General features: G+C 36.5%; 1 protein-coding gene across 1 annotated transcript in view; it reads right to left on the minus strand.

Moving 5' to 3' along the window:
- Positions 1 to 9167: 9167 nt before the first annotated feature.
- The window catches only part of TIPARP (TCDD inducible poly(ADP-ribose) polymerase), a 32497-nt gene continuing 16216 nt past the window's right edge, over positions 9168 to 25448 (minus strand). The window contains exons 3-6 of the mRNA XM_012786935.2: positions 21664 to 21832; positions 19791 to 19951; positions 11899 to 12177; positions 9168 to 11236 (exon numbers count right to left, since the gene is read on the minus strand). Of these exons, the coding sequence (XP_012642389.1) occupies positions 10789 to 11236; positions 11899 to 12177; positions 19791 to 19951; positions 21664 to 21832 (1057 nt within the window). The 3' untranslated portion in view covers positions 9168 to 10788. The remainder of the gene's footprint in view (positions 11237 to 11898; positions 12178 to 19790; positions 19952 to 21663; positions 21833 to 25448) is intronic.

A 25448-nucleotide genomic window follows, 5' to 3' on the forward strand; every position in this document is an offset into this window, starting at 1 on the left:
TTGCAACTTTTATAAGGGAACAGGATGGAAACTTACCGAGGTAATATTGTTGATAGTTGTGTTGATTTTGTTTTTATAATAAAGGTGTTACATGCTTCTAAAAAAAAAAAAGTACTCCTTCCTATTAGTCTGCAAGAATAACTGATTGACATCTGGAAATATGAATATATTTGCTAGCTCTTTCAATAGAAATCTTTCCTTGAAAAAGTTAAAAATAAGTATCATAATTTAGTAGGCTCAGCCAATGATGGACTTCTTCACTTTATATGTATCTTTGTGATGTTATTTTGTGTACATTCAATAATTTAAAAAACTAACATTTTAAAAGTCTTTTCATCTTTTATTTTATATTATTCACCTTTTGCTTATTCATTTTATTTCTATTTTTGTGTCTGCTTTATAATATATGTACTTTATTAGCAGGGAAGATTATATATATATATAATTTATGAATACATAAAAATACATTGGGGTGGACGCTCCTGAAGTTCTCAATGACAGGATTTATGTATTATCATAATGTTCAGAGACCAATGATTCAGAGTGTGAACTTGGAATTTAGCAGACATAGTTTAAATAGGGCTCTGTCACTTACTGGCTACATTTTCTTCATGAAAATAATTTATTGTATGCCTTATTGTCTTAACTATAAATTGAAATAAGGCACATAAGGCACTTAGTACAGAGCCTAGCACATATATAGTAAATGTTCAATAAATATCAGTAAATATTATTACTGTACCTAAATAGCTCCAAGTTCTCCAGCCTTCTAAGATTACCCTTTTTCTTTACTATTTCAATGAAATAACTCCTCCTCCTCCCATCCCACATATTTATGGGAAGACCAGTATATGTGCCTGAATTTTTGAGGAAAGTGCTGTCATAGTCTAGTCAAGCTGCTATAACAAATTACCATAGACTGGTGGCTTATAAACAAAAGAAATTTATTTCTCACAGTTCTGGAGGGTGGGAAATAAAATATCAAAGTGTTAGCAGATTTGGTGAGGGCCTACTTCCTAGTTCATAGACGGCCATAGTCCTTCTGTGTCCTCACATGGCAGAAGAGACAAAGGAGCTCTCTGGGGGCTCTTTTGGAAGGGTGCTAATCCCACTAATGAGTGCTCGGCCTTCATGACCTAATCACCTCCCAAAGGCCCTACCTCCAAATACCATCACACTGGGGATTAGGTTTCAACCCATGAATTTGGGGAGAGCATAAACATGCAGTCCCACAGCAGTGCTTTAATTCTTCTGGTAGTTACATTTTCCTGGTGGTTGCCTGACATCCCTCTCCTGGCTCAGTTCTCTTACCTGCAGGTTTCAGTTTAATCCTTTATCTGCATGATCCCAAGAGGGGCTGTTGTAAGACACTACTTATGACTGCGGATAACACAGAATAAATACAATTGAGAACTGGAAAGAACTTAAAATTTAGGCATCAGATAATACTCTTCTTAAGTTCATGGACTGCTGCCCATTGCTAGTGATGTCTTACTGATTCTGTCCAGCGTTGGGCCTGGCCTGTCTTCCTGCTATTGGCACTATTCATTCAGAAAACTTTCTGCTTTCTTAGATCTCCCCTGAATTCAAGGTCCAACTCCCAATTCTCAGACCACTACAGGCTACTCTGTTATCCTAGGACCCCTAAGTACAGCTGTAGACTAGGCGTTAAACTTCTCCAGGGGTGCCATTCACACTGACAAGTGAATAATTCTGCCTGGAGTTGTACATTAAGGTAGCCCTGATCCTTTTCATTAAGGGGGGGGGTGAATGCAAACACTTCATTTTCAAAATCAAGTAGCCTATTAACAGAGCTTCCTAAAGAAAAAAAAATCTGCCATAGGTGTGCAGTCTCTCTCTCTCAACAATTAATAGAAGTTTTAAAATGCACTGTTTTTCTGAACTGACTCCAAAGTTATCAGATTGAATTTTTAGGTAGATATCAAGATCAAAATTTTTGTAACTTCTTTACTCCTATACGAGTCTCCAAGATGGAGCTGGGATGATAAAAGATTACCCCCACTTTCTCTTTTTATATCAAGCCCTAGCAGTCTTTATTTCTTCCCCTTTCTACCACCACCACTACCAATAGCAATAATACTCTTGTCACCATCACCACCATCATGATCTACATGACCACCTTGACCATGAACATCACCATCCCTACTACCGCAATAACCATCACCACAGCACCATCTCCACCACCATTGTACAGTTGACCCTTGAACAACACAGGTTTGAACAGCACAGGTCCACTTATATGAAGATTTTCTTCTACCTCTGCTACCCTTGATACAGCAAGACCAACCTCTCATCTTCCTCCTCAGCCTACTTAATATGAAGATTACGAAGATGAAGAGCTTTACAATGATCCACTTCCACTTAATGAATAGTAAACATATTTCTTCTTCCTTATGATTTTCTTAATATTTTCTTTTCTCTTGCTTAAGAATACAGTATATAACATATAAAACATACAAAATATGTGTTACTCAACTGTCTGTTATCAGTAAGGCTCTGGTCAATAATAAGCTATTAGTTAAATTTTTGGGTAGTCAAAAGTTACATGTGGATCTTTGCACAGGGGATTGGTGCTCCTATTCCTCATGTTCTTCAAGAGTCAACTGTATTATCATCACTACCGTCATCAGCACAATGCCATCAACATAAAGGACCACAATCATCACTCACCCCAGTAATTGAGATCACCAACACCATAACTATCACTACCTCCTCATTGGCTTCTCTGAGGCCCTGTGGCAAGTCTATGAAAAGGTGCCAAAGCAATCTAGAGTTCTTTATCTTGGGAACTCTAGAAGCATGTTTGCCAGCTGTCTACTTCCAATTTTTTTCTTTTTCTAGTTTTTTTTTTTTTTTTTTTTTGCTCACCAGATGCCCTTTCCCCTCATTTCTGGAGAGAATGATAGAACTAAACCCACATCCTAGTTCTGATCTATTGTTTCCACACAGCCTAACTACAGGCTCTGACAGTGACCTCTCAGATTTGGCTCTGTTCCTGAGCCTTGTTAAGCATGTGGTCATGATTCGTTCTGTAATATTGTTTGTACCCCCTCCATCCTGTTGTCATTGTCTACAGAGAAAACAAACTCCCTGCTCTATTTCCTGGATCTAGCCCTATCCAGACAACTCTAACTCTAGAAAAAGGACAAGGCAATTATAAGTGACCCCTTCCCTTTATCAGCTCCTTTAGCTCCTTGGCTATCTTGGGACAGAAAACTCCAAAGTCATAAGTTTTCCATTCACTTGGCACCCCAGTAAGAGACTGGCCATCTGCCACTCTTGGAGCCAGTTGGCTTCCCATATACTCTACTCCCTGATGGTAGGTTTCTATTAAACCAGAACAGTGGGGATGGGATTGCCCTTCAACTAGAGGGTGTGTCAGTGCAAAATAGAAGTTTTCTCACAGTAGCTTCATGATCCACTACTACCCCCAGAGTGGAAAATATAACCATTGTAGTACATTGGCCACAAAGGCATAGCCTTCCTAAAGGCTTTTACTTTTCTTTTGAACTGTATAGGGTCTAATATAGGACACAGAGGGAAAGGAAATCATATGTTAAAAGGTAATAATGCTTTCCCTGGAGTTAGGAGCACCTCTATAGTAGGAACTAGAAGCAAAAATTTGAAACAGTACCTGTACATCTCAAGTAAAGCAAATAAACTAACTTTTGGGTTGATAATCCAGATTGAATGAGAGTGGTATATATTAATAGTATAAGTGGCAGCGAGCTATAGTGATTATAAATTCTGGAACCAAACTGCCTAGGTTTAAACTTGGTTCCTCTGTTTACTTATTGTGCGACCTTGGTTATGTTACTTAACCTCTTGGAGCCTTAATTTGTCCATCCGTAAAGTGGGGATAATAACAGTACACAAAGTTATAAGGCTTAAAATAGTTAATGAGTGAACAGTACTTGGAGCAGTGTTGGGCACCTATGAATTCTGTTATCCAAAAAATTGTTTCAGTTATGCCACTTGTCTTTAGATACAACCGTAACAGTAATGTTCTTGTGAGCCCATGTCTGGGTAAGAAAGAGCCCAAACATCTACTTGGTTGTGGAGGGTGCCTCTAGCCTTTTCTTCACACATTCTGAAGGACTTGTATAGGGCTATATATGGGACAGGGTCCTTAATTTGCCTGCTCTAAGAATCATCTGAAATGCTTGTCAAAATTCAGGTTTGAGAAAGGGTCCAGAATCTGTTTTTCACACACTCCCAGGTCATAAGGTGGCTCAGGGAAGTTGTGAACTGTTGCGCTAGAGCAGGAGTTGGCAAATAATGGCTCACAGGCCAAATTTTACAGTCCTTTCTTTTTCCCTTGCTAACAGAACCCCAATTTTGTCAGGTATGGGTGACCACTTGCTTAACGGATCACCCCCATGCCCTAGGGAGTGAATGTTGTTTAGTTCATAGCATTCATAATGATTCTGTCCTCCTGCCAGGGAGTGGTTTAGGCATGGTCTCATTATGCAACCCAGGACAGTTAGACATAAATGGAAGTCCGCTAGGGTGCTATTATAAGGTTTAGCTAACTCTTATAAGAAAAAAAAATACATAAGGATCATCCCTTTCTACATTTGGCTATTGCAGATGAGGAATTTGGTGCCGGAGTAGTCATCTTGCAATCATGAGGGGAAACCAAGAGAATCATACAGAATCCTTGGAAATGCTGCACCTTTGAATTACTCAATCTTGGAATAACCTCCTCTGGATTTCTGTTTTGCGAGAGAAAGAATTCATTATGATTTAAGACACTTTTATGTACCTCTACCAAAACTATCTTATCACCCTTGACCCTCTCCACAAGACTCTTTGGAGGAAGGTACAATAGAGAACAAAGCTTCCATCCTTCAAAGCAAAGCTCCAGGTGAGGTCTTCTAGTAAGAATTCCTGATTATGAACAATAAGAAGCTGCTTAGGGCTAGAGTTACTTTTAATAAGATTTGAGAAATTAACATCTCTACAAAAGACAACGTTCTTTAACAGGGGCTGAAGAAAACCCTGTACTTTGCTAAGCTTAAGAAAGCTACTTTATAACCTGGAACACAATGCCCTTTCAAGAAGGAATTCACTGGGTTCTAGAAACTAATCAATAAATGCTTTTCTAAATAGCTTGGTACCCTTCCATAGCTAAAAACAAAAGATGACCTAAAGGAAGCTTGAATCTGCATAGTAAATCTACTATTAGACAACCTTAATGTTAAAATTTTCCATCCTACATCTTTTTCATCAAGAAGTTTCCCTAATCAATTTGCCTTTTCCCCCATCTTTCATGAGACCCATTGGACTGGGCTAACTGTAGTGCTTGCCATTATTCAGCATTTAAATACCCTTTTGAAGAAACCTTATTTTACATGGTTTGTCTTTAGCATGTAGATACACCACTCTTGGAAAGCCACTGGTAGTTCACTCTATTGGAATTTCACATAACCTTTTAAATTTTCAACAAGCATTTGGAATTTTTCACATTTGGAGTGCTCTATTACTAATTGGGACAGTTCTCTGACGATTCTCTAATATCATTACTATTGTTTTCACTACTTGTGTTAGTTTCCTATTAATATTGGTACAAATTACCACAAGTGTAGTGACTTAAAACAACACAAATTTTTTCTTACAATTTTGGAGGTCAAAGTCCTAAAATCAAGGTGTTGGCAGGGTTGTGTTCCTTCTGGAGGTACTAAGGGAGAATGTTTCCTTACCGCTCTCTCCTAGCTTCAAGAGGCCACCTGCATTCATTCCTTGGCTCACAGCCTCAACCTCCATCTTCAAAGCCAGCAATATAACATTTTCCAATCTCTCTGACCTTCCTTTCCCCTCCTTATTAAGACCCCCATGATTACATTGGGCCCATTAGGATAATCCAGGATAACCCTCCTTTCTTAGGATTCTTAATTTAATCAGAATGTAAAGTCCTTCTTCCCATATAAGGTAATATATTGACAGGTTCTTATGATTAGGATACCTTTAGGGGCCATTATTCAGCCTACCACATTACTTCCTACTCCTGCTGCTGCTGCTACTACTATTGCCATTACTACCACTGGCTAAAATTTGGTTTTGTATGAGCTAGGCACCATACTAACTGCTTTACACTCCTTATCTCAATTGGTCCACAAGCCACATACTAAAATAGCGTAGAGAACAGCAGACAACCTTGTGACTAAGCCATTGCTTTCTGATAAGTAAATAACAGTAATTTATCACAAATTCACGTAATAATTCAGAATATTGTTGCATTCCCACTCCTGTCGAGCACTGACTTGCATTTGCCTACAAGCTAAGCCTGTGAACTTGTAACTTTAGAAAAATATAGTCATAAATCTATAGTCCTATGGGTAAAAATCTGCATTTAGAAGAAATCCGGCTACATTTATGAGTGATTGGAACTAAAGCTTATGAACACTGGGTCCAATTACCTTAGATCACTGAGACCAATGTTAATTAGAGATTTATGGTTGCTACCCCTAATGAAACAACTAATTGTACACACCTTAGAAACTATGGCTTAAACCCTTGACCAAGATAATATAAAATGCATAACTTTTCCTGACCTTTGTCAGGAAAGTGTGAGTTAATGCCCAAAAGCCATCACTCTGTGCAAAAAACAATTTATAAACTCATGGTTGCATAAGAATTTCTTATGATATTGAAGATTATCACATTACCATCTAGTTGAGAAGCACCTGTTTAGTGTACACTTCCCACTCAAATCTGTCAAATGCAGTCCTTAACATACTACATAATGCAGCTCTGATGTATCTAACGTGAGGCCCACCAAATGATGATTTGACACCTAAGACTTGATAAGCATTAGAAGTATTAGAAGCTCTTGAACACTAGCCTGAACCTACTGTTCAAGAGCCTGTTGTAGTATTCAATAGCATGTTGGCTGACTTCATTAAGGCTATTTTAAAGAGATATACCTAGTTATAAAAGGAAATTATTTAAACTTGAATATAGAAATAGTCTAGCCCAGTGGTTCCCAAACTACTATGAAACCCAACAGCATATGGGAATCATCATAAGGAATCCATTAATTCATGTAAGCACCAAATATAAATCTCTGTAGACTAAGTATTAATATACCCTACATATCAAATACAGATATATATGGTAATGATGAGTAATGTAAGTTTGCTTAAAAAGAATCATTGAATTCCTAGTTTTGGCCATTCTGCATTTTATAAATCATTAGATACTTAAGTACAATTAAGTACTATCATGAAGAATCTGTGAAATTCTGACATACTTAAAATGGCTGGGCAACACTCCCTCTAGCTTGAAGAATTTAATTTAGCAAGTGTTCATGAAACACTTCTAACACACAAACCTTTCCATTCATGTAAGATTAAAGCTTCAAAGAGCTCCTACCTGACCATTCCATACAAGAGTTAAGTCTTCCAAAACATATGTGAGGCAGTGAGTTAAGAAGTAAGACCAACTGATTAATGCTAATGAAACCTTTCAATAGCATGTTTTTCTTTCTACAATGATAGTTTATGAGTAAGGTAAGTTAAAGGTAGAAAGCACTGTTTAATTTCATTTCTCTAACTTTTCTGCTACAGAGTACTTAAATCAATAAACTAGACAGTAGTGTTTTAAAATCCCAACACTATTTTTTTCTAAGGAAAATGTATACGGTTTGTTTTTTCAGGCAGTGTCTTGCTCTGTTGCCCGGATTAGAGTGCCATGGTGTCTGCTTAGCTCACAGCAACCTCAAACTCCTGGGCTCAAGCAATCCTCCTGCGTCAGCCTCCCGAGTAGTTAGGACTACAAGTGTGGGCCACCACACCCAGGTAACTTTTTATATTTTTAGTTGCCTGGCTAATTTCTCTTTTTTAGTAGAGACAGGGTCTTGCTCTTGCTGAGGCTGGTCCTGAACTCCTGACCTGAAGCGATTCTCCCACCTTGGCCTCCCAGAGTGCTAGGATTACAGGCGTGAGCCACCATGCCTGGCCTATGGCTTTTAATTTTTAAGTAAATGCTGTTGTTTGTATAGCACTCTACAAAAAATTTTTGCATTGGCTTTCAAAGTTGAAATAGTCTTATTGCATATTCTTTTTAATTCAGATCTTATATAATAAAAATTTTTCTTTAAATTTTAGCATTTCAGGCCCTTGTGATTATTTTTAACTAAATAATTGTTTACTAAAACAGGTTTGTAACAAAAGGTACAAATGATTAGATTCCTAATTCCAAGGGATCCAGTATTTGTAAACTTTGCACACATAAAAAAAATCTTCCTGTCTACAGGATGACATGATACTGAAATATCTCAGAGAATCTATAGACTCTCTTTTCCTAGAAATCTTAACCATAGTTTAAAAGAATAAGTTCTAGCTTTCTGAAATGGTGTACATGACAGCTATAGGAAGAAAGCTACTGAATGTCTTTTAGTATTTTTTAAAATAGATGAAACTATTACAAATTTTAGACTGACTATATAGTTATTGCTTAATTAAAACAATATACTATTACAGGGATTTAAAAATCATTACACTAGGGGCAAAGAACTGTTAGAGATGCTCATATATACCAGATAACATCTAAGGTGCTTGATTGCTGACAAGAATTCTATAATTCCTTTTTATATTTCCTTCACACCTGTGACAACCTGCTCGTGTTTTTTCTCGATCTCTTTATGCTTGCTAATACAGTATCCCTTATTGGAAACAGTTGGGAGCAGAAATCTTTCAGATTTTGGACTTTTTCAGATTTTGGAATATTTGCACTATACTTACCTGTTCAGCACCCCTAATTCAAAAATCTGAAATCTGAAATGCTTCAATGAGCATGTCCTTTGAGCATCATGTTGGTGCTGAAAAAGTCTCAGATTTTGGAACATTTTAGATTTTCAGATTAGGGATACTCAATCTGTATGGTTAAAACTTGTCCCTTCCCTCCAAATACCCGCAAAATAAAATATTCACTCTACTCTTATGACGTGCAGTTGAATGCTAGATAATGTACGTTCTGTGGATTCCCTGGGTACTGAAGTTTAAGCAGTATGTTCTGGTTAGATCTGTTCAGTTAGTCATTCAATCATACATTCATCCACCCAACCAGCCACCATTTTATAGATTCTATTCATTAACTATGTGTTTAATTCAGTTATCTTAAATGGAACCAAAACAACACAAGTATTTTTTAAAGTATTACCATAACTTTTATTTTTGCTTAGTTTTATTAAAAAAATAAATATGTCATAAAGCTTTCTTTTTCTTTAGGGAGAAAAAAGGAACAAGTTTCATAAAATCAAATAAGCAATGGTATGATGTCTTAACTTGAAAAAGATTGGGAATCACTGCTTTACAAGTTATAATTGAATGAAAGAGCTGCAACAGCCACAGTTGGCCGTTTCATGACAATGGCGGCAAACAACAGGATCAACTAGGGCAAAATAAATAACTGTGTGGAAGCCCTGATAAGTGCTTAAACAGACTGATTCACTGAGACATCAGTATAGAAATATCTTGCTTTAAACAACACAGAAGTTCCTGAAAAGTTCTGTGCAAATGAAATAACCACAAACATACTAGGAGAGCTTGGTATCTGAAGGAATTCTACGGTGAATTCTTTTGTGAACAACCACTTCACTTTGTAAATCCAGGTATTTGCTTTGCTTAAGGAGAAGATACCTAGCTGCTACCTCTCTGAACTAAGGTGCAGCATATTCACATACTGGTACTCCAGGCTGGGCCAGTGGCACAATTTCCAAGTTTGTGTTTCTATTAAGTAAGTAGTGTAAGTAAGGTACATTCAGCCAGGAACCCCAGCCGCATCTGCCAAAGCAGGTATAGGGGTGGGATCACCATCTACCAATAATTCCAGCAAGTATTTTTGAGAATCTGCTTTGTGCAAAAGCATGGTAATAAACCTTATCATTCTGGCTGTAGATGTTCTTCCTTTCTATAAAACCATCAGTCATGGGCTAAGTCTGGAACCCCAACAGAAAGTAATTATTTCTAAATCCTCAAATCTGGCTTCAACCAAATTAGCTGTTCAATGCCTTCAAGTTAGTGTACGATAATGGAAGAGAATGAGTTTTCCAAAGCTGAAGGTTAACACAAGAATATAACTATAACTAGTTAGTGAAAAATTTTGCTGGTGACAAAATTTTTTCAAATTTTTTTTTTTTAACTTCCCCTAAATAGAGCTCTGAATTCTCAAACTTTACAGAACAGTTAAAGTCATTGAGGTTCTCTGGTTGGGTGATATATTTCAGTCCTGCTGATAGAAATAATTTCTTTCCACCTATCAGAATTTCGTGAACTTATCCCATACCAAAGCAGTGATGCTTTGGACAGGGAATAAGCATGGTAGTACCAGTTCCAGTCAGTTTTATGAATGTAAATAAATAAATATAATTCTCACTTTGCTCATACCCTCCATTCTGTCTGGCCAAACTTCTACCAAGCCCAAGTCATATTTAATTAGTTAGGCTGTTCAGCTTTTTGTGTGTTTTTTTAATGCTTCTAATAATGTTGCTGCCCACATGTACAGTGTGAATGAAAAGAGTTTGCAATCTGTAGTCTTTTCCACACTGAGTACACTAACAATAATTAGTAAATAAAGAATAAGTGGTTGTTTCAAAACTTGTATTTTTCTTAAAAAAAATTTACGCTTTCTAGCACTTTAAAAAATGGGTCTGAAAAGTGCCCTATTAATGTCCAATGCAGTTCCCCACCCAGTCCCACCCATTCAAAACCTGCTACAAATGCTGGATTGAGTTCATATCAAATAATTTAGCAGTACCAAGATTTTTCAAATGGAAACAGTGTTACTGACTTCTTCATATTGAATAACAAAATAAGGGTAACTCTGGTCATCATTGAAAATGACAAAAATCTGAGGCTCAAAGAAATTATCCACACAAGAGTCATAGAGGTCACTCGTGACACTGCCAGGATTGACTGGAGGGGGCCTTCTCATGCCATGACTGCCCATTGTGTATCTGCCGGTCAGCACTTTGGCCAGAAACATGAAATGGACTCCCTTGGAGGACTTCTTAGAAAAGTTATGAGAGTAGCTTGCCTTCTTTGCAAAATAACTGCCTTGTCCAAACATTGTAGCATGCTTTCCACAGACTCGAGGGTCAAAGTTGTGCTTACAGATTCCATCTACCACATCCTGGGATGTTCCATGAAATAAATGTCTCTCGTTTATTATTCTGTCACGGCCAAACATTTTCCTGTTCATATATTCCTTTTTCCTAATGCAAAAAGTGGGTAAGAAATACAGATGAAGGAAATACAGATCAATGTAACAGGCATGATGTAGTCATAAACTTATCTTTATGGTTTCAATGGGGTGGAAATATTAAAGTATCTATCAAGCGCAAAAGGCCATCAAAGATCATATTAAAAGTTTAAAATCTTTTCCACTGCAGAAAAGCCCTTTTCCTTCTTTCTCTTTCAACTTACTTTCTCTTTCATCCTAAATCTAGTTCTCATGTCTTGTCTTCCTTGGGATCGCTTGTCTAATTTCTCCAATTTGAGTGTCCCTTAATTCCGAGATTTCTCAAATCTGCAGGTATTCCCCTTTGTATTACATTAGTTTGCTGACCTGACAGGCAGCATAGTAGAGCAATTATGAGCAAGGTCTCTGTTGCTAGACTGCCTGAGTTCAAATTCTAGCACCATTATCTTATTAGCTGCATGACCTGTGGCAAGCAAGCAAAGATTTTTGTGACTGAGTCTCCTCCCTGTAAAATGCTGGAATAATTCTATTCATAGATCTGAGTATTATATGTAAATTAATATATGGAAAAATAAGAACATATTAAATTCTATGCAAGTGTTTACTATTATGTTCTGCATTTGACATTTAGCTACATTAAGAAAAGCTCTCAAGCTTTTTAGACCTCTGACTCACCTTTTGTATTTCTCCCAAAGAAACTGGTTTTGGACTCTCAATATTTGCAAAATTCTATATTTAAACTCAGGTACAGTCTTATGAAAAAGATTGTAAATGATCCGATAACTTTTGTCCTCTGCGGATACAGGCACTTGGATGAAGTCCTGAGATGGATGCATATAAATCCAAGTTTCAGGGTAAAAGTTTGCCGAGGTGACCCCATCTGGGCAGATGATTTGTGATGATGAAGTTGCTTCAAGAGGTGAAGGAGCCTGTGTGGGAACCCCACCAAGTGTCCTAAAATGGAGAGGAAGGAACATCAACGTAAAGTACTCAGAAATAAGTACATCTCACATTACAGTGATCTATAGAGCAGTGTCTAATATTATAATTTGTACAGCTTAAATGCTTATTTAAAAAATGAAATATGCTATTTAAGAAAAAAAAGTGTTAGAGCAAGCACATTCTGTACACAGATAACCTATTATTAGCTTCCTCCTGGCCTTCTTGCTGTCGAGAAAACTCTGGAATGTATTGCTGCAAGGCAAATAAGCAAGAGCCAATTCATAAATATCTCTACTTTTTGAATCCTAGATCCCTCTTTTACCTATGTAGTTAAAGAAACTTTGTTTCAAGGGAGGAGCAATAATCATTTATATGCCTTCTCTCTTCAATCTTTGGGGATACTAAGCAGAAAAGATGTCATCACTATAAGGCTATGTCGCGTGGGAGAGAAAGTAGGGCAGCCAGCAAAGAGGGAGCTTATAGGAGGAAAAATAAAAAAGGTTACTTTCATTTCTGTATAAAAACAAATAAAAATCATGGACCAGGCATTGAAAGCTGACAAATATTTGACATTTACTTCATTTCCCAAGATCACATATAATAACAAAACCACTGATACTATTCAATTTTTATAAATTTGGGTGTATTTAAAATGGAGCTAATTATTATAAACTCTAGACACCAGAATGCACATCCTTGAGCCTTTAAATTCACGTCTGTTATGAAGGATGAATTTAGATAAGCAGCAGCTTTGGTAAGTTACTTATTCCTGCCTGGTTAAATGCTTACATTTAAATTATATTTCTTGGCCATTTTCAAAATGGAAAAAAAGGGAAGCAGCAGAGAATAGGGAAATCCTGACCTTGAGACCCAGTTTTAGTACTAGGATACTATAACACTCATTGGCACAAAGTAGTCACAAGGAAGTAATAATGATGTCTGCCAAAATGGATTAGGAAACTGAAATTTTCAAAAGAGCTTTGTGTCACATAGGCGGTAACTGTGTGTGAACATGCATCTAATCTCCAAAGAACATATTTTATCATTGCCCTCATCCTAATCATAGCCACCTAATACCATGCACATAGTATGAGCTAGGCATTTTACACACAGTATCACTAATTGTCACAATAACTCTTTAAGATGGCATGGCTATTCCCACTTTTCCAATAAAGCAACTGAGGTTCAGAGAGATTAAATTTCTGTCCTGCTAGCAAAGAGAGACAGGATTTAAATACAGGCCCATCTAGGTAAGTTTCAAAACTCACACTCTTTCCATTTCTGTATATTTTACAATTTATACTTTTTTTAAAAAAAACAAGGTTAGAAAGTGATAGATGGGAATATCAGGATTCCAATCCAGGTTTACCTGACTCTCCCTCCTCCCCTTCCTCAAACAGCAATATCAAAGATTTTTACTTTCAAGAGATAGTCTGGAAAAAAAAAAAAAAGAGAGATAGTCTGATAAGAAGCTAAAAAGCTACGGAGGGGCAATTGCTTTCTCTCATCCCACGTCCCTTCAAGTGGCTGTGCTTTCAATTTAATGTGCCTCAAAGTCCCTTTGTGAGACAGAGTCCTGGGTGGGTGGATCCAGGCTTACTAAATCTCCAAGTTGTTTTTAAATTCAGGGGCAGATTTGAAGTGGTACTTGTTTCTCCAACCTTCACAATAGAAGGCACAACAGTTCTTGTCCTTTGGAGCATTTTCTCAGAGCCCTGACAGATTCCTTTGGAATCTCAGTACTGGTACATTTTTCTGGTCCAATGGTACATTTTTTACTGGTACATTTTTCTGAAGAGAGGCCCCACTTCTTTAATCAGATTCTCAAAGGTCTGTAACTCCTTAAAAAGCCATCACTAATTCTGGAGGAATGGCAGGGAGGTGGAGAATGTAAGTCTTTTTTTTTTTTTTTTTTAGCCCTTCCCTCTATCCCTGCTCTGCAAAGAAAAAGGCTAAGTTCCAACCCACCAGGTTTTCCATTGTTATCAGGGATTGAAGTTACTAACAAAGGCTCCTGGGTTGAGGAAGGAAGCTAAGATTCTCCCTAAACTCTCTGCCAAAAACAGGTTTTAGACTGCCTCACCCTGTACAGAAAACCTGGCACTGACAACAGATAAGATTCTGTTCCTTTTCTTCCTGACACTACTCCTGGCTAAGAACCAATTCTATAAAATGAAAGCTTCTAATATATCCTCTTTCCTTTTTAGCAGGGGATAGAGGTCTGTTATTTATTCACATGTGCTTGAAGATGAGCCTAGGTAAGTAAATCTTATCCATTCTAAGATGTTAAATTAGATTATATATATATGGTTAGCATCCCTTCCCACCCATACATGCTTACTTTTAACAAGCAAACATTCTAACTGCACTAAAACATAAAAATGCATATATACATATCTGTCTGGTGGACTTCAACATCCTATTTGCCATGGGTTAATATTAATATATATATTCCAAGTACAATTACAGTTGTGCCTTTATTTTTCGAGAATGCTGAGTTTATATTCAGCTCATGGGTATTCCAATGCCATACTGCATGTTTCATAGTGCTATACCAGCCTTCTTTAGATAGGCAAGTCGAGAGGTATTGAGCTAGTTGTTATTCAAGGATCTCTAAAGAATGGATCTTCAGAATCCAAGGTCACTTTTTATCACTCTCCTTCCCTCCTCATATCATTTGGAAAAATATTTCCTAACCCAACTTCAGTAATGAAATAGAAATTCATTTTATCCTTTTGAGAGGAGTCAAAGAAACTGTGTTATTAGGCCTTTCTTTGCATTGCCATGAGGTGATTATATGTGAGAAGTGTCCTTTTAGCTAAAAGAAATGAACCCTCAAACTCCTAAATCTGAGATTTGTTTGCTTATGCAGCCTTAGCTTGAGTATTCTAAGACTCCAGAGTAGGCTCCTTTTTATCAGCTCCATTATAAAGCAGGGAAAACCTTTTAAAAACAGCTGAATTTGCAGGAAATTCATGAATTAAGTCAGGCTCACCCCAACCCCCACCCTCAGCATTCCTAATTCTTTAAGATATTTTTGATTCCCTGAGAATTGTGGCTTCCTTGACACCTATGTTTTTCTTTGACCTTTGCATTTAAATAACACTTAAAAACAAACAAAACTTACTCCCTGGCTAAGGTCATGGGCAGGGGTCCTCAAACTTTTTAAACAGGGGGCCAGTTCACTGTCCCTCAGACTGTTGGAGGGCTGGACTATAGTTTTAAAAAAAACTATGAACAAATTCCTATGCACACTGCATATATCTTATTTTGAAGTAAAAAACCGGGCAAAACCACCTGCATGTGGCTCGTGGGCCATAGTTTGAGGACGCCTGGTCTATGGAATCTAACCTCTGAAACGTGCTTTTAGAAAACAATCCCCTTCCTTTTTCTTCTCATTAGGCCGGTGTGAGTATCATTCGGCTCCAGACTCTACAGTAGATAAGATGGCTGCATTTACCCATCCCACCTTAGTGAACTGGCTTTTTTCCTGCTCTTTTCTCATTTAAGTATTTGCCTAATCTGTTTAATTTGCTGACATCTTGCTTTATACCTCATTATTTGTTCCAAATTGGAAGACTAAAATAGAAAATTCTAAAAAGAAAAAGGGGCCGGGTACGGTGGTTCACACCTGTAATCCCAGCACTGTGGGAAGCCAAGGTAGGAGGATCGCTTGAAGCCAGGAGTTTCGAGACCAGCCTGGGCAACACAGCGAGACCCCATCTCTGCAAAAATAAATAAATAAAATTTTTAAAAAAGGAAAAACAGAAAAAGGAAGAGAAATTAGAATATTTCTATTCTCTTATAAACCTATATTATACACATAGGCAAACCTTATAGATATTACAGGTTCAATACCAGACCACTGCAATAAAGCAAATATCTCAATAAAGCAAGTCACACAAGTTTTTGGTTTCCCAGTGCACATAAAAGCTGTTTACACTATAAAGTTGTAATAGCATTAAAAAACCTATGTTTATACCTTAATTAAAAAATACTTTATTGCTAAAAAATGCTAATGATCATCTGAGTCTTCATCAAGTCGTAATTATTTTTTTGCCATAGGATGGTCTTGCCTGTATGTTGATGGTTGCTGACTTATCAGGGTGGTGGTTGCTGTGGCAATTTCTTAAAATAAGACAACAATGAAGTTTGCCACTTAAATTGACTCTTTCACAAAAGATTTCTCTGTAGCGTGTGATGCTGTTTGATAGCATTTTACCCACAATAGAACTTCTTTCAAAATTAGAGTCAATCCTCTCAAACACTTCTGCTGCTTTATCAATTAAGTTTATGTAATATTCTAAACCCTTTGTTGTCATTTCAACAATGTTCTAGCATCTTTACCAGCAATTGATTCCATCTCAAGAAACTTCTTCCTTGGCTCACCCATAAGAAGCAACTCCTAATCTGCTCAAGTTTTATCATGAGATTGCAGCAATTCAGTCATATCTTCAGGCTCCACATTTAATTCTAGTTGTCTTACTACTTCTACCATATCTGCAGTTACTTCTTCCCCCTCAAGTCTTCAATCCCTAAAACTAATCCAGGAGAACTGAAATCAGCTTTTTCTAAACTCCTATTAATGTTGATATTTTGACCTTCTCCCATGAATCACAAATGTTCTTAATGGCATATAGAATTATGAATCAATCCTTCCCTGAAGATTTTCAGTTCACCTTGCCCAGATCCATCAGAGGAATAACTATGGCAGCTATAGCCTTACAAAATATATTGTTGAAATAATAATACCTGAAAATCAAAATTACTCCTTGATCCATGGGCAGCAGAATGAATGTTTTGTTAGCAGGCATGAAATCTCCTTGCATATCTGTATTAGAGTTCCTTGGTAACCAGGTGCATTGTCAATGAGCAGGAATATTTTGAAAGGAATTTTTCTGAGCAGATCTCAACAGTAGGCATAAAATATTCTAAACTATGCTGTAAACAGATCTGCTGTCATCCAGGCTTTGTTGTTCCATTTCTTAGACTATAGGCAGAGTAGATTTAGCATAATTTAAGGATCCTAGAATTTCTGTAATGTGAGCATTGGCTTCAACTTAAAAGTCACCAGCTACATTAGTCCCTAACAAGAGAGTCAACCTCTCCTTTGAAACCAGGCATTGACTTCTCTCTAGCTATGAAAGTCCTAGATGGCATCTTCCTCCAAAAGAAGGCTGTTTCAACTGCACTGAAAATCTGTTTTTTAGTGTAGCCATCTTCATGAATTATCTTAGCCAGATCTTCTGGATAACTTGCTGCAGTTTGCATCTGCTGCTTTACCTTGTACTTTTCTATTATGGAGATAGCTTCTTTCCTTAAATTTCATGAACCAATCTCTGCTAGCTTCAAACTTCCCTTCTGCAGCTTCCTCACCTCTCTTGGCTTTCATAGAATTGAAGAGAGTTAGGCCCTTGTTCTGAATTAGGCTTTGGTTTAAGGCAACATTATGGCTGGTTTGACCTTCTAGCCAGACCACTCAAACTTTCTCCATATCAGCAATAAGGCAGTTTTACTTTATTATTTGTGTTCACTGGAGTAGTCCTTTTAATTTTCTTCAAGAACTTTTCCTTTGCATTCACAACTTGGCTAAGTATTTGGCAGAAGAGATCTATCTTTAGGGCCAGCTCAACTTTCAACATGTGTTCCTTACTAAGCTTTATCATTTCTAGCTTTTTGATTGATAATGAAAGAGGTGTGAGTCTTCCTTTCATGTGAACACCTTGAGGCTGTTGCAGGGGTATTAATTGGCCTAATTTCAATATTGTTGTGTCTTAGGGAAAACGGAGGCCCAAAGAGGGGGACAAAGACAGGGAAATGGCCAGTTAAGCAGTCAGAATACATATATCATTTATTAAGTTTGCCATCTCATATAGGTATGGTTTGTCGCACTCCAAAACACTTATAATAGTAATAAAGATCACTGATCACAGATTGCTACAGCAGATATAATGAAAAAGTTTGAAATATTGTGAAAATTACCAAAATGTGACACAGAGACACCAAGTAAACACATATTGTTGGAAAAATGGTGCTGACAGACTTGCTGAAAATAGGGTTGCCACAAACCTTCAAATTTATAAAAAAAAAACCCACAATATCTGTCAACTGCAATAAAGCAAAGCACAATAAAATGAGGCATGCCTGTGCAGTAAGACATTAATACTACTACTGCTTATATTATTTTTATAGTTCCTAATTTTAGAAAACAAATCCAAGTTTTAAAAGGAAAAAAAGAGAAGAGAGTATTCCATACCTGTCTTAGGATTGAAACCAACTTATCTTCACCATTCCTTAAAACTTTCCCAACAATGTAGTACTCAAATGAGCATTCTTACCCTCACACAGAAGCTACATCTTGCTTGATTGACTCAGCATGCCAAGCTGCTGGTCTCACTAATGAGTTCCATTGTCTCACCAGGAGGAAAATATATTCCTAACTACTGGATGCTGACACTATCTTCAGCTGGGCTAGTCAAATCACAGAAATGGTATTTTTATTAGTTCTAATTTTAAAAAACCTTAGAAGGTAAAATTTTTTACACTAACACTTGGAAGAAAATACACACTTAACCCAGACCAATATATATTTCTAAAATTGACCTTACTACAAATTTCTTTTGGATACCGATCATTTCAGAGACATTTATTTGTATTTTATTTTTAATGTTTCCCTTGCAATTCCAGAATTATAATCATGAAGATTCTATTATAATGACTTGGGAAAACATAGGTTTGGGCTTGAAATAAAAACAGAAGAAATATAAAAAGAGTAGGAAAATATAAAAACAGTATTTTCACCTCAAAGTAGAAGAGACCATTACGCTAGACCTCCAAGTTCATTAAACCAAGTAAACCTAGTATTTTCAATAGGAGGCTCTAAAAATGGGATATCTGACTAGAGTATATAGTAATTTCCTCAAAGATACTAACTTTAATGGTAATGTGCCCCACCTTTTAGTATCTATAAAGATATGCCAGTGGTTATCTGAGAGGGAAGGAAGAAATAGCTCCTGGAATGGAAGAGCTCACCTACAATTCAGAAGGGTGAGTTCGGTCTTAACCTTTTATTAAGAAACTGTATTCCTAGTAAGTATGACAAGTAATTTTAGTGAATATCACAAGATAATGTGCCTTACTTAGCAAATGAGAATATAAATATTTGAAAAGGTGACTTTTCCCTTCACATTCACTCAAGAATAAAGAACACTACCTTGTATAACCTTTCTTCACTTGCCCTGGCAGTTTACCTGGACTGGGAAGTAGTCCCATAACCCAGATTCATCTCCTTTTGAAGTCCATCTCATGGAAAGGGAAAAACTATTATATTTTCCATAAAGGAGGCAAATACAGACTCTGTGCCTCATTCCAGACACAATTACTTTTAGCTGTGGAAAAACGTTAACTCTGCTTTTCAGTTCAAAAAATCCCAGAAGATACTCTTAGTGTTAATTGTAGCTTATTGAACTCACTTGTTGAAGAATTAAATACAAAGAATAAGTCAGAATTTTACATTCTAGAGGTAATAACCAAGACAGCCTCTTAGTTTAAAATCTTCTCTCTGGTAATCAGTAGTGCATTTATATAAAAAACAGTAAAGAAGAGACTTTCCATTGGACACTTACTGTAAATAGGGAAGCAGTATAAAACAGGAGCGGAAAAGGGGTCTTCTTTTTATTTCTCTCCTGAAGAATGAATTATGGAGGATGTAGTGGTTATTCCACATCATAAATCGAACTTCTTTCAGACCCCGAGAGTTGGCTTCTTCTATCAGTCGAATGACAGACTACAGAGTAGAAAACAGAAAGAAAAAAGAGTTTTAAAAAAAGCAAGTTAATAATAATCACTATGAAATATGAAAATATAAAGGCAAAAATAGCTAATCACACTATTAACATCAGAGGAATTTCAATAAAGCACAGTGAGTCAAATTAATTCCTTTTATGTGTTAAATTTTCTTTCCCTCTAAAGATGCAGAGGGCCAGGCGTGGTGGCTCATGCCTGTAATCCTAGCACTCTGGGAGGCCTAGGCAGGAGGATGCTTGAGGTTAGGAGTTCAAAATCGGCCTGAGCGAGACCTCGTCTCTACCAAAAACAGAAAGAAATTAATTGACCAACAAAAATATATATACAAAAAATTAGCCAGGCATGGTGGCGCATGCCTGTAGTCACAGCTACTCAGAAGGATGAGGCAGAAGGATCGCTTGAGCCCAGCAGATTGAGGTTGCTGTGAGCTAGGCTGACGCCACGGCACTCACTCTAGCCTGAGCAACAAAGTGAGACTGTCTCAAAAATAAATAAAGATGCAGAGAGGAAGCTCCCTGTTCAGAAGAACATGGATTTCCACCTTATGAAACGTATGAGGCCCAGGGAATTACTCTATTATATTTTGAGCCCTAATGTTGTCCTAGAGATGTTGGGTTTTTTTTGGGGGGGCGGGAAAGGGAGGGTATATTTCTTGAGGGAATTTTCATAAGAGGAATTAAAGATGGTGGTATATAAAGTTCAAATAAACCAATTAAGTTCCAAACCCAAGAAACTTCTCAGAGGAAAAACATAGAACAGCCCAAGTATCCTGAGAATACATTTTGGATTGCCTCTTATTTTCTTTGGAAGGTAGATACTAGTGATTACTTAAAAGAGAGCAAGAAATTTTAGTTTAATATTGTATTTTATAGCAATTAACATACTAGGTTGTCTTCTTTTGCTACCGTCTTAAATCAAAGTAAGGTAGATAAGTTAGTTCTCCCTTTTTGTAAGGCTAGAAATGAATTTAATCAAATTGAAGAAATCTAATCTCCTTGGAATGTGAAATTAATCTCTGAAGTCCATTTTCAGGGTGTTTAAACTTGACTCAGGATTGTCATTCAGAGGCAAAGTAAACCATTATCATTTTAAAAATCTTGCTTTTTTGTGATTGATGAGCTATTCTTGCTATCTCAGGCTAAGGATGTAAGTGCACATATAACAAAATTTTAAATAACTGATTTGTCTGATCACAGCTCAATAAACATTTTCAGGTACTCCTTCCCAGGCCCTGAGAGTGACTGTTTTCATTAGGCTTCTGAAATGCTAAGAGTAACACATGATCCCACTCTCTATAAGCCCCGGAGACAGATAAAAACCCAAAGTTATATCAGTTCTCATCTCATTAAAATTATTTCCAAGGTGGCAACAGGTTTAAATATTTCATCTCTATAAGATAAGATTCTGAGGAAAGCATTTTATTTCTCTGATAATACTGATATTCTATTTATGGATTTCAAATGAATGGAAAAAAAAATTTTCAGAAAAACAGAGAAAAATTTTACTTGTATCAACAAGATGTAATTTTCTATTCCTAAGCTCTTTGATAATATTAGTAGTTCTGCCTAGTCATTGTTGGAAAAGTAGAACAAAGGAACAGAGAAAAAAATTTAAATATACTTTTTCAAAAACAAAAAAGTATATTTTAAAAGTTAACTTGCCAAAAGGAAAAAAAGAAAAACTTGTAAATACCTCAGGATACTCTCTCCATCCAAAGTGGTCCCTACAGAAGAATTTCCAGACTGTGTGGTAAATAGAGTTGACATTGCTAGAGGGTGGTGTGGACAGCCTTCGTAGTTGGTCAAATTCAGTTGTTTCATACACGTTCATGGCATTCAAATCTGCCCAAAATTCTTGTCCTCTGAAAAGACCCCCCCAAAAACCCTGTTAATATATTTACAAAATAAAAATATCTAAACATCTCACCAGACATTAAAAATATCTAGTATAGCTTATCACAGAAAACTTGCTTTAACTTGGAGTATAGGATATCACTGGTTATTTCCATAACATCCATTCCCTATGTGCCCTTTCTTACTAAGACCAAAATTCCCAGGCCATTGTGTTATGGTAGGATTGATTTAAACCCATACGCAGCACCACTGGCCTAACCCAGTCAACATAGTCCCAAACTCCATTCCACAGTGGGATAAGACACATTCTGGTCTCAGCCAATCAAGGAATCAGTTTTAGAATGAAGCTGATATAGAAACCAGACATAGAAACCAAAGAAAAGTTCTCTTGAAGCTTGCCCCTTTTTCAGAGGCATCAGTTTACCTGGGCCAATACAGGAATACACAGTATTGCCTGATGAAAGACAGAAAAAAAGAAAAGAAAGGAAAAATAAAATGACCTCAGACAGTGCCAGTACTAATCCACCCCAAATCAATAGTCTTTTATCCTGCGGGTGAAAAAATGTTGGCAAAACATGAAGAGAAAAATAGTTTGAATTATTATGAGGTTTATCTATGAGAATATTTTTGTCATTTTTTTTAACCTGGTCTATTGTTGCTAAAACAGCACCTTACAAACATCTTCATACTGTTGGGGGCAGAGGTGGGGAGGAATCCCAGTATATGAATCAGACTCATTTGTGGTCCAATTAAAACATTTGTTTCCTTTTCAATAGAAATTCATCTACTGTTTGAAACATATGATTATTTTAAGTAACTGGTATAATGTTCATTGTACTTTTCTCTCTTTCTCTTGTGTTACATGTTTGAAAATTTCCCTAAGAAAATATAAAAAATTAAATATATCATGAAATAACATCATATATGTTGCAGAGTAACTAGGTTCCTGAATACATTCCTCAATATTTCCCACCTTTTCCATCACAATGGATTTCTAAATGGATGTCTATTAACATGAGATACTCCAGATCCAGTGGCATTCAGAAAGACTGGTACATGTGAAATCCAGAGACTAGGACAGATTTTCCCAATAACTAACTTATTTCCTTGCTGTAAATTAGGATTTTGAAAAGGGTATTAGTTTTGCTCTATGGGTTTTGTTGGTTAGTGCAACATTTTCCAAACTCTGCTCTTGGAACACTTGTTTCAAGAACTGTTAATAAATATTCTATGCACAAAGGCTTCTGCAGTCAAATGTTTGAAAAATTGGTCATACAAAGTTAAACAACTTATTTCCTATAGCCTTTCTGCAGTCCTTTTAATACTAAGGTAGATACTGAAGTACCTTGAAGAGGTCTTTAAAAGATCCTTCTAAACCTATGACAGCACTTTCCCTTTCCCCCCACAAATACCAAGTAACACCCCTCAATACACCTCTGGCAAATGTCAGGGAAGAAAAATCTACTTCCCATCCTCCATCCTGATGTTTGCCAATTTGTGAATCAGGTTCTACTCTTTGAAAAAAATTCAAGTTATATACCCAATTGCTGGTGCCAAGCATATAACTTGTAAAAAGCAGTATGTTCTCTTAAAATTTCCAAAAGATCCTTCCCCCAAATCCAAATTTCTTGCTTAGAAAGAATACTAACTAGTAGTGGGATGTAGTCTTAAAAATAACATAATTTTAATTAGGCACGAAATAGGAATAAGACATAGTTTAAAATCACATTTGGCTTCTGTTTTGTTTAAAATGATTTATGGTAAATAGAAATATTTAATTCAAGAGGAAAAATGTTTCTGGGAAATCCTTGGGAAAAAACCCAGAAAATTAGAACTCCTATGCCTAAGTTAAACTTCATATCAAGTTGCTTTAAAGAATTTTCACTTAATTTTAGGAGATTCTGATGCTATGATTGGGAAGAGAAATAGATATAAACCTAGACTATTTCAAGTTTCTAAACATATTTTCCCCCCTTTAAGCTTGTCTCCCAACAACTGTTCCCAATTATGAGTTAACAAATCCTCAGTATTTCCTTTAAGGAGTTCTTAGAACAGCAGTCATTATGTTAACATGCATTATAATATAAACAGCTAATGCTTTTTGCCGTTTAAGTGTCAGATTTTATTCTGGACATCACTCTAGCAATTTCTGTTTAAGCCTTATTACTGAGACTTTATGGATAATGATTTGCATGAGAAAGACATCTACAACTGCAGCTCAGCTTCTGCTACATTCTCTGTGCATTTCAGTCCTTGGGGCATTATGAAATTTCTATGACAAATTCTAATTTACTACAATCAACTGTTCTTTGGATTGATGTATCAAAGTACTGTTTTAGCTCTATTTGATTTTCAATATGCTTTTCTAGACTTGACAGAGACAAAATAACAAATTTGAAAAACATTAAATTATCTTTTTATAAGATTAATTTTACCACCTGCTCTTCCTTAAACAGGGAATGCTTTAAAAATCCAAAGCCAAGAGTTTTTTTCCTCTACAATCTGCATCAGTATGAATGTGTATAAAACGGATGCCAAATGTTCAACATCCACCACTCTTCTTTATCAAACCATTGTTTCCTATTATCAGAAAGCAGTTATGAGTCATCTGTGTGTGATGGTGATGGTGGGCTGTATTAGGCAATACACAAAGAATTAAACAGATGTAGTCCCCATTTTTCCAGGAGCTTCAAGAGAGGAATAACTAACAAAACGTAGAACCAAAGAAGCAGGACATCTGCCTATCTAAATTCATCAGTGGCAAGTACATTCAGGAAATAAGAGGACAAAGAATAGACATGCAGCATTATAGAAGAGGAGGTTTAGGAGTTTAAATAATAGGAAATATTAGTAAAGAGTTTGTGTAAGGAAAAAGTCTCCAATACTTCCCTTCTAGAAGGGTGGAGACAGAAGGCAGTACAAGTAGTTGGAAAAGGAGACCTTTAAAACAGGGGTATATAAGAGATGAAGAAATGTGAACCAGGGGGTAACAGGCAATGTAAGTGATGTCAGGCCATGAGCTAAGGAGGTAAATTCTTAGAGCCTTAAAGTATAAGGGTGTGAATTTAGAGTATTGAGCAGATGAAGAAAAAGAGTCAAAGTAGTAAATACTAGCTGTGTGAAAACTGAGCAAGAGAGACAATGACAGAGACTTGGGACTTTGGGGAAGGGAGGAGTGTCTTTGTAAAAGCAGAGTACTATAATCCTTGTGGATGAGAACCCTATCTGGCCTAAGGGCATCCCTACTGAGGGATGGCCAGAAAGAAGTATGAGAGATAGCCACTGTGTTTCATAATTTATATTTTGCTAAACATTATCAAGTAGCTAGTAGATCCGTCAGTATTGTCTGATCAAAGATATAACCTTATCATGAGCCAGAAAAATAAAAAAACTTGTGAACAGGTTGTTGATTTTTGCTATAAAAAGAAGAATGAACTTTAACTGCTGAAATATTAACAATTCTGCTTCACATGTTTTGCCAACAAACACAACACCACACATACCAGTATAAGAATCCAGATACAAAACTAATTTAAAATTCTGAAAAGGACACTCATTCTCATAATTTAGATGCTTTGTAACAATGGTTCTCTTCTTAATAAGAATCTATACATACCAATTAAG

The sequence above is a fragment of the Microcebus murinus genome, chromosome 1, assembly GCF_040939455.1.
Source record: "Microcebus murinus isolate Inina chromosome 1, M.murinus_Inina_mat1.0, whole genome shotgun sequence".
In the NCBI taxonomy this organism is placed as follows: domain Eukaryota; kingdom Metazoa; phylum Chordata; class Mammalia; order Primates; family Cheirogaleidae; genus Microcebus; species Microcebus murinus.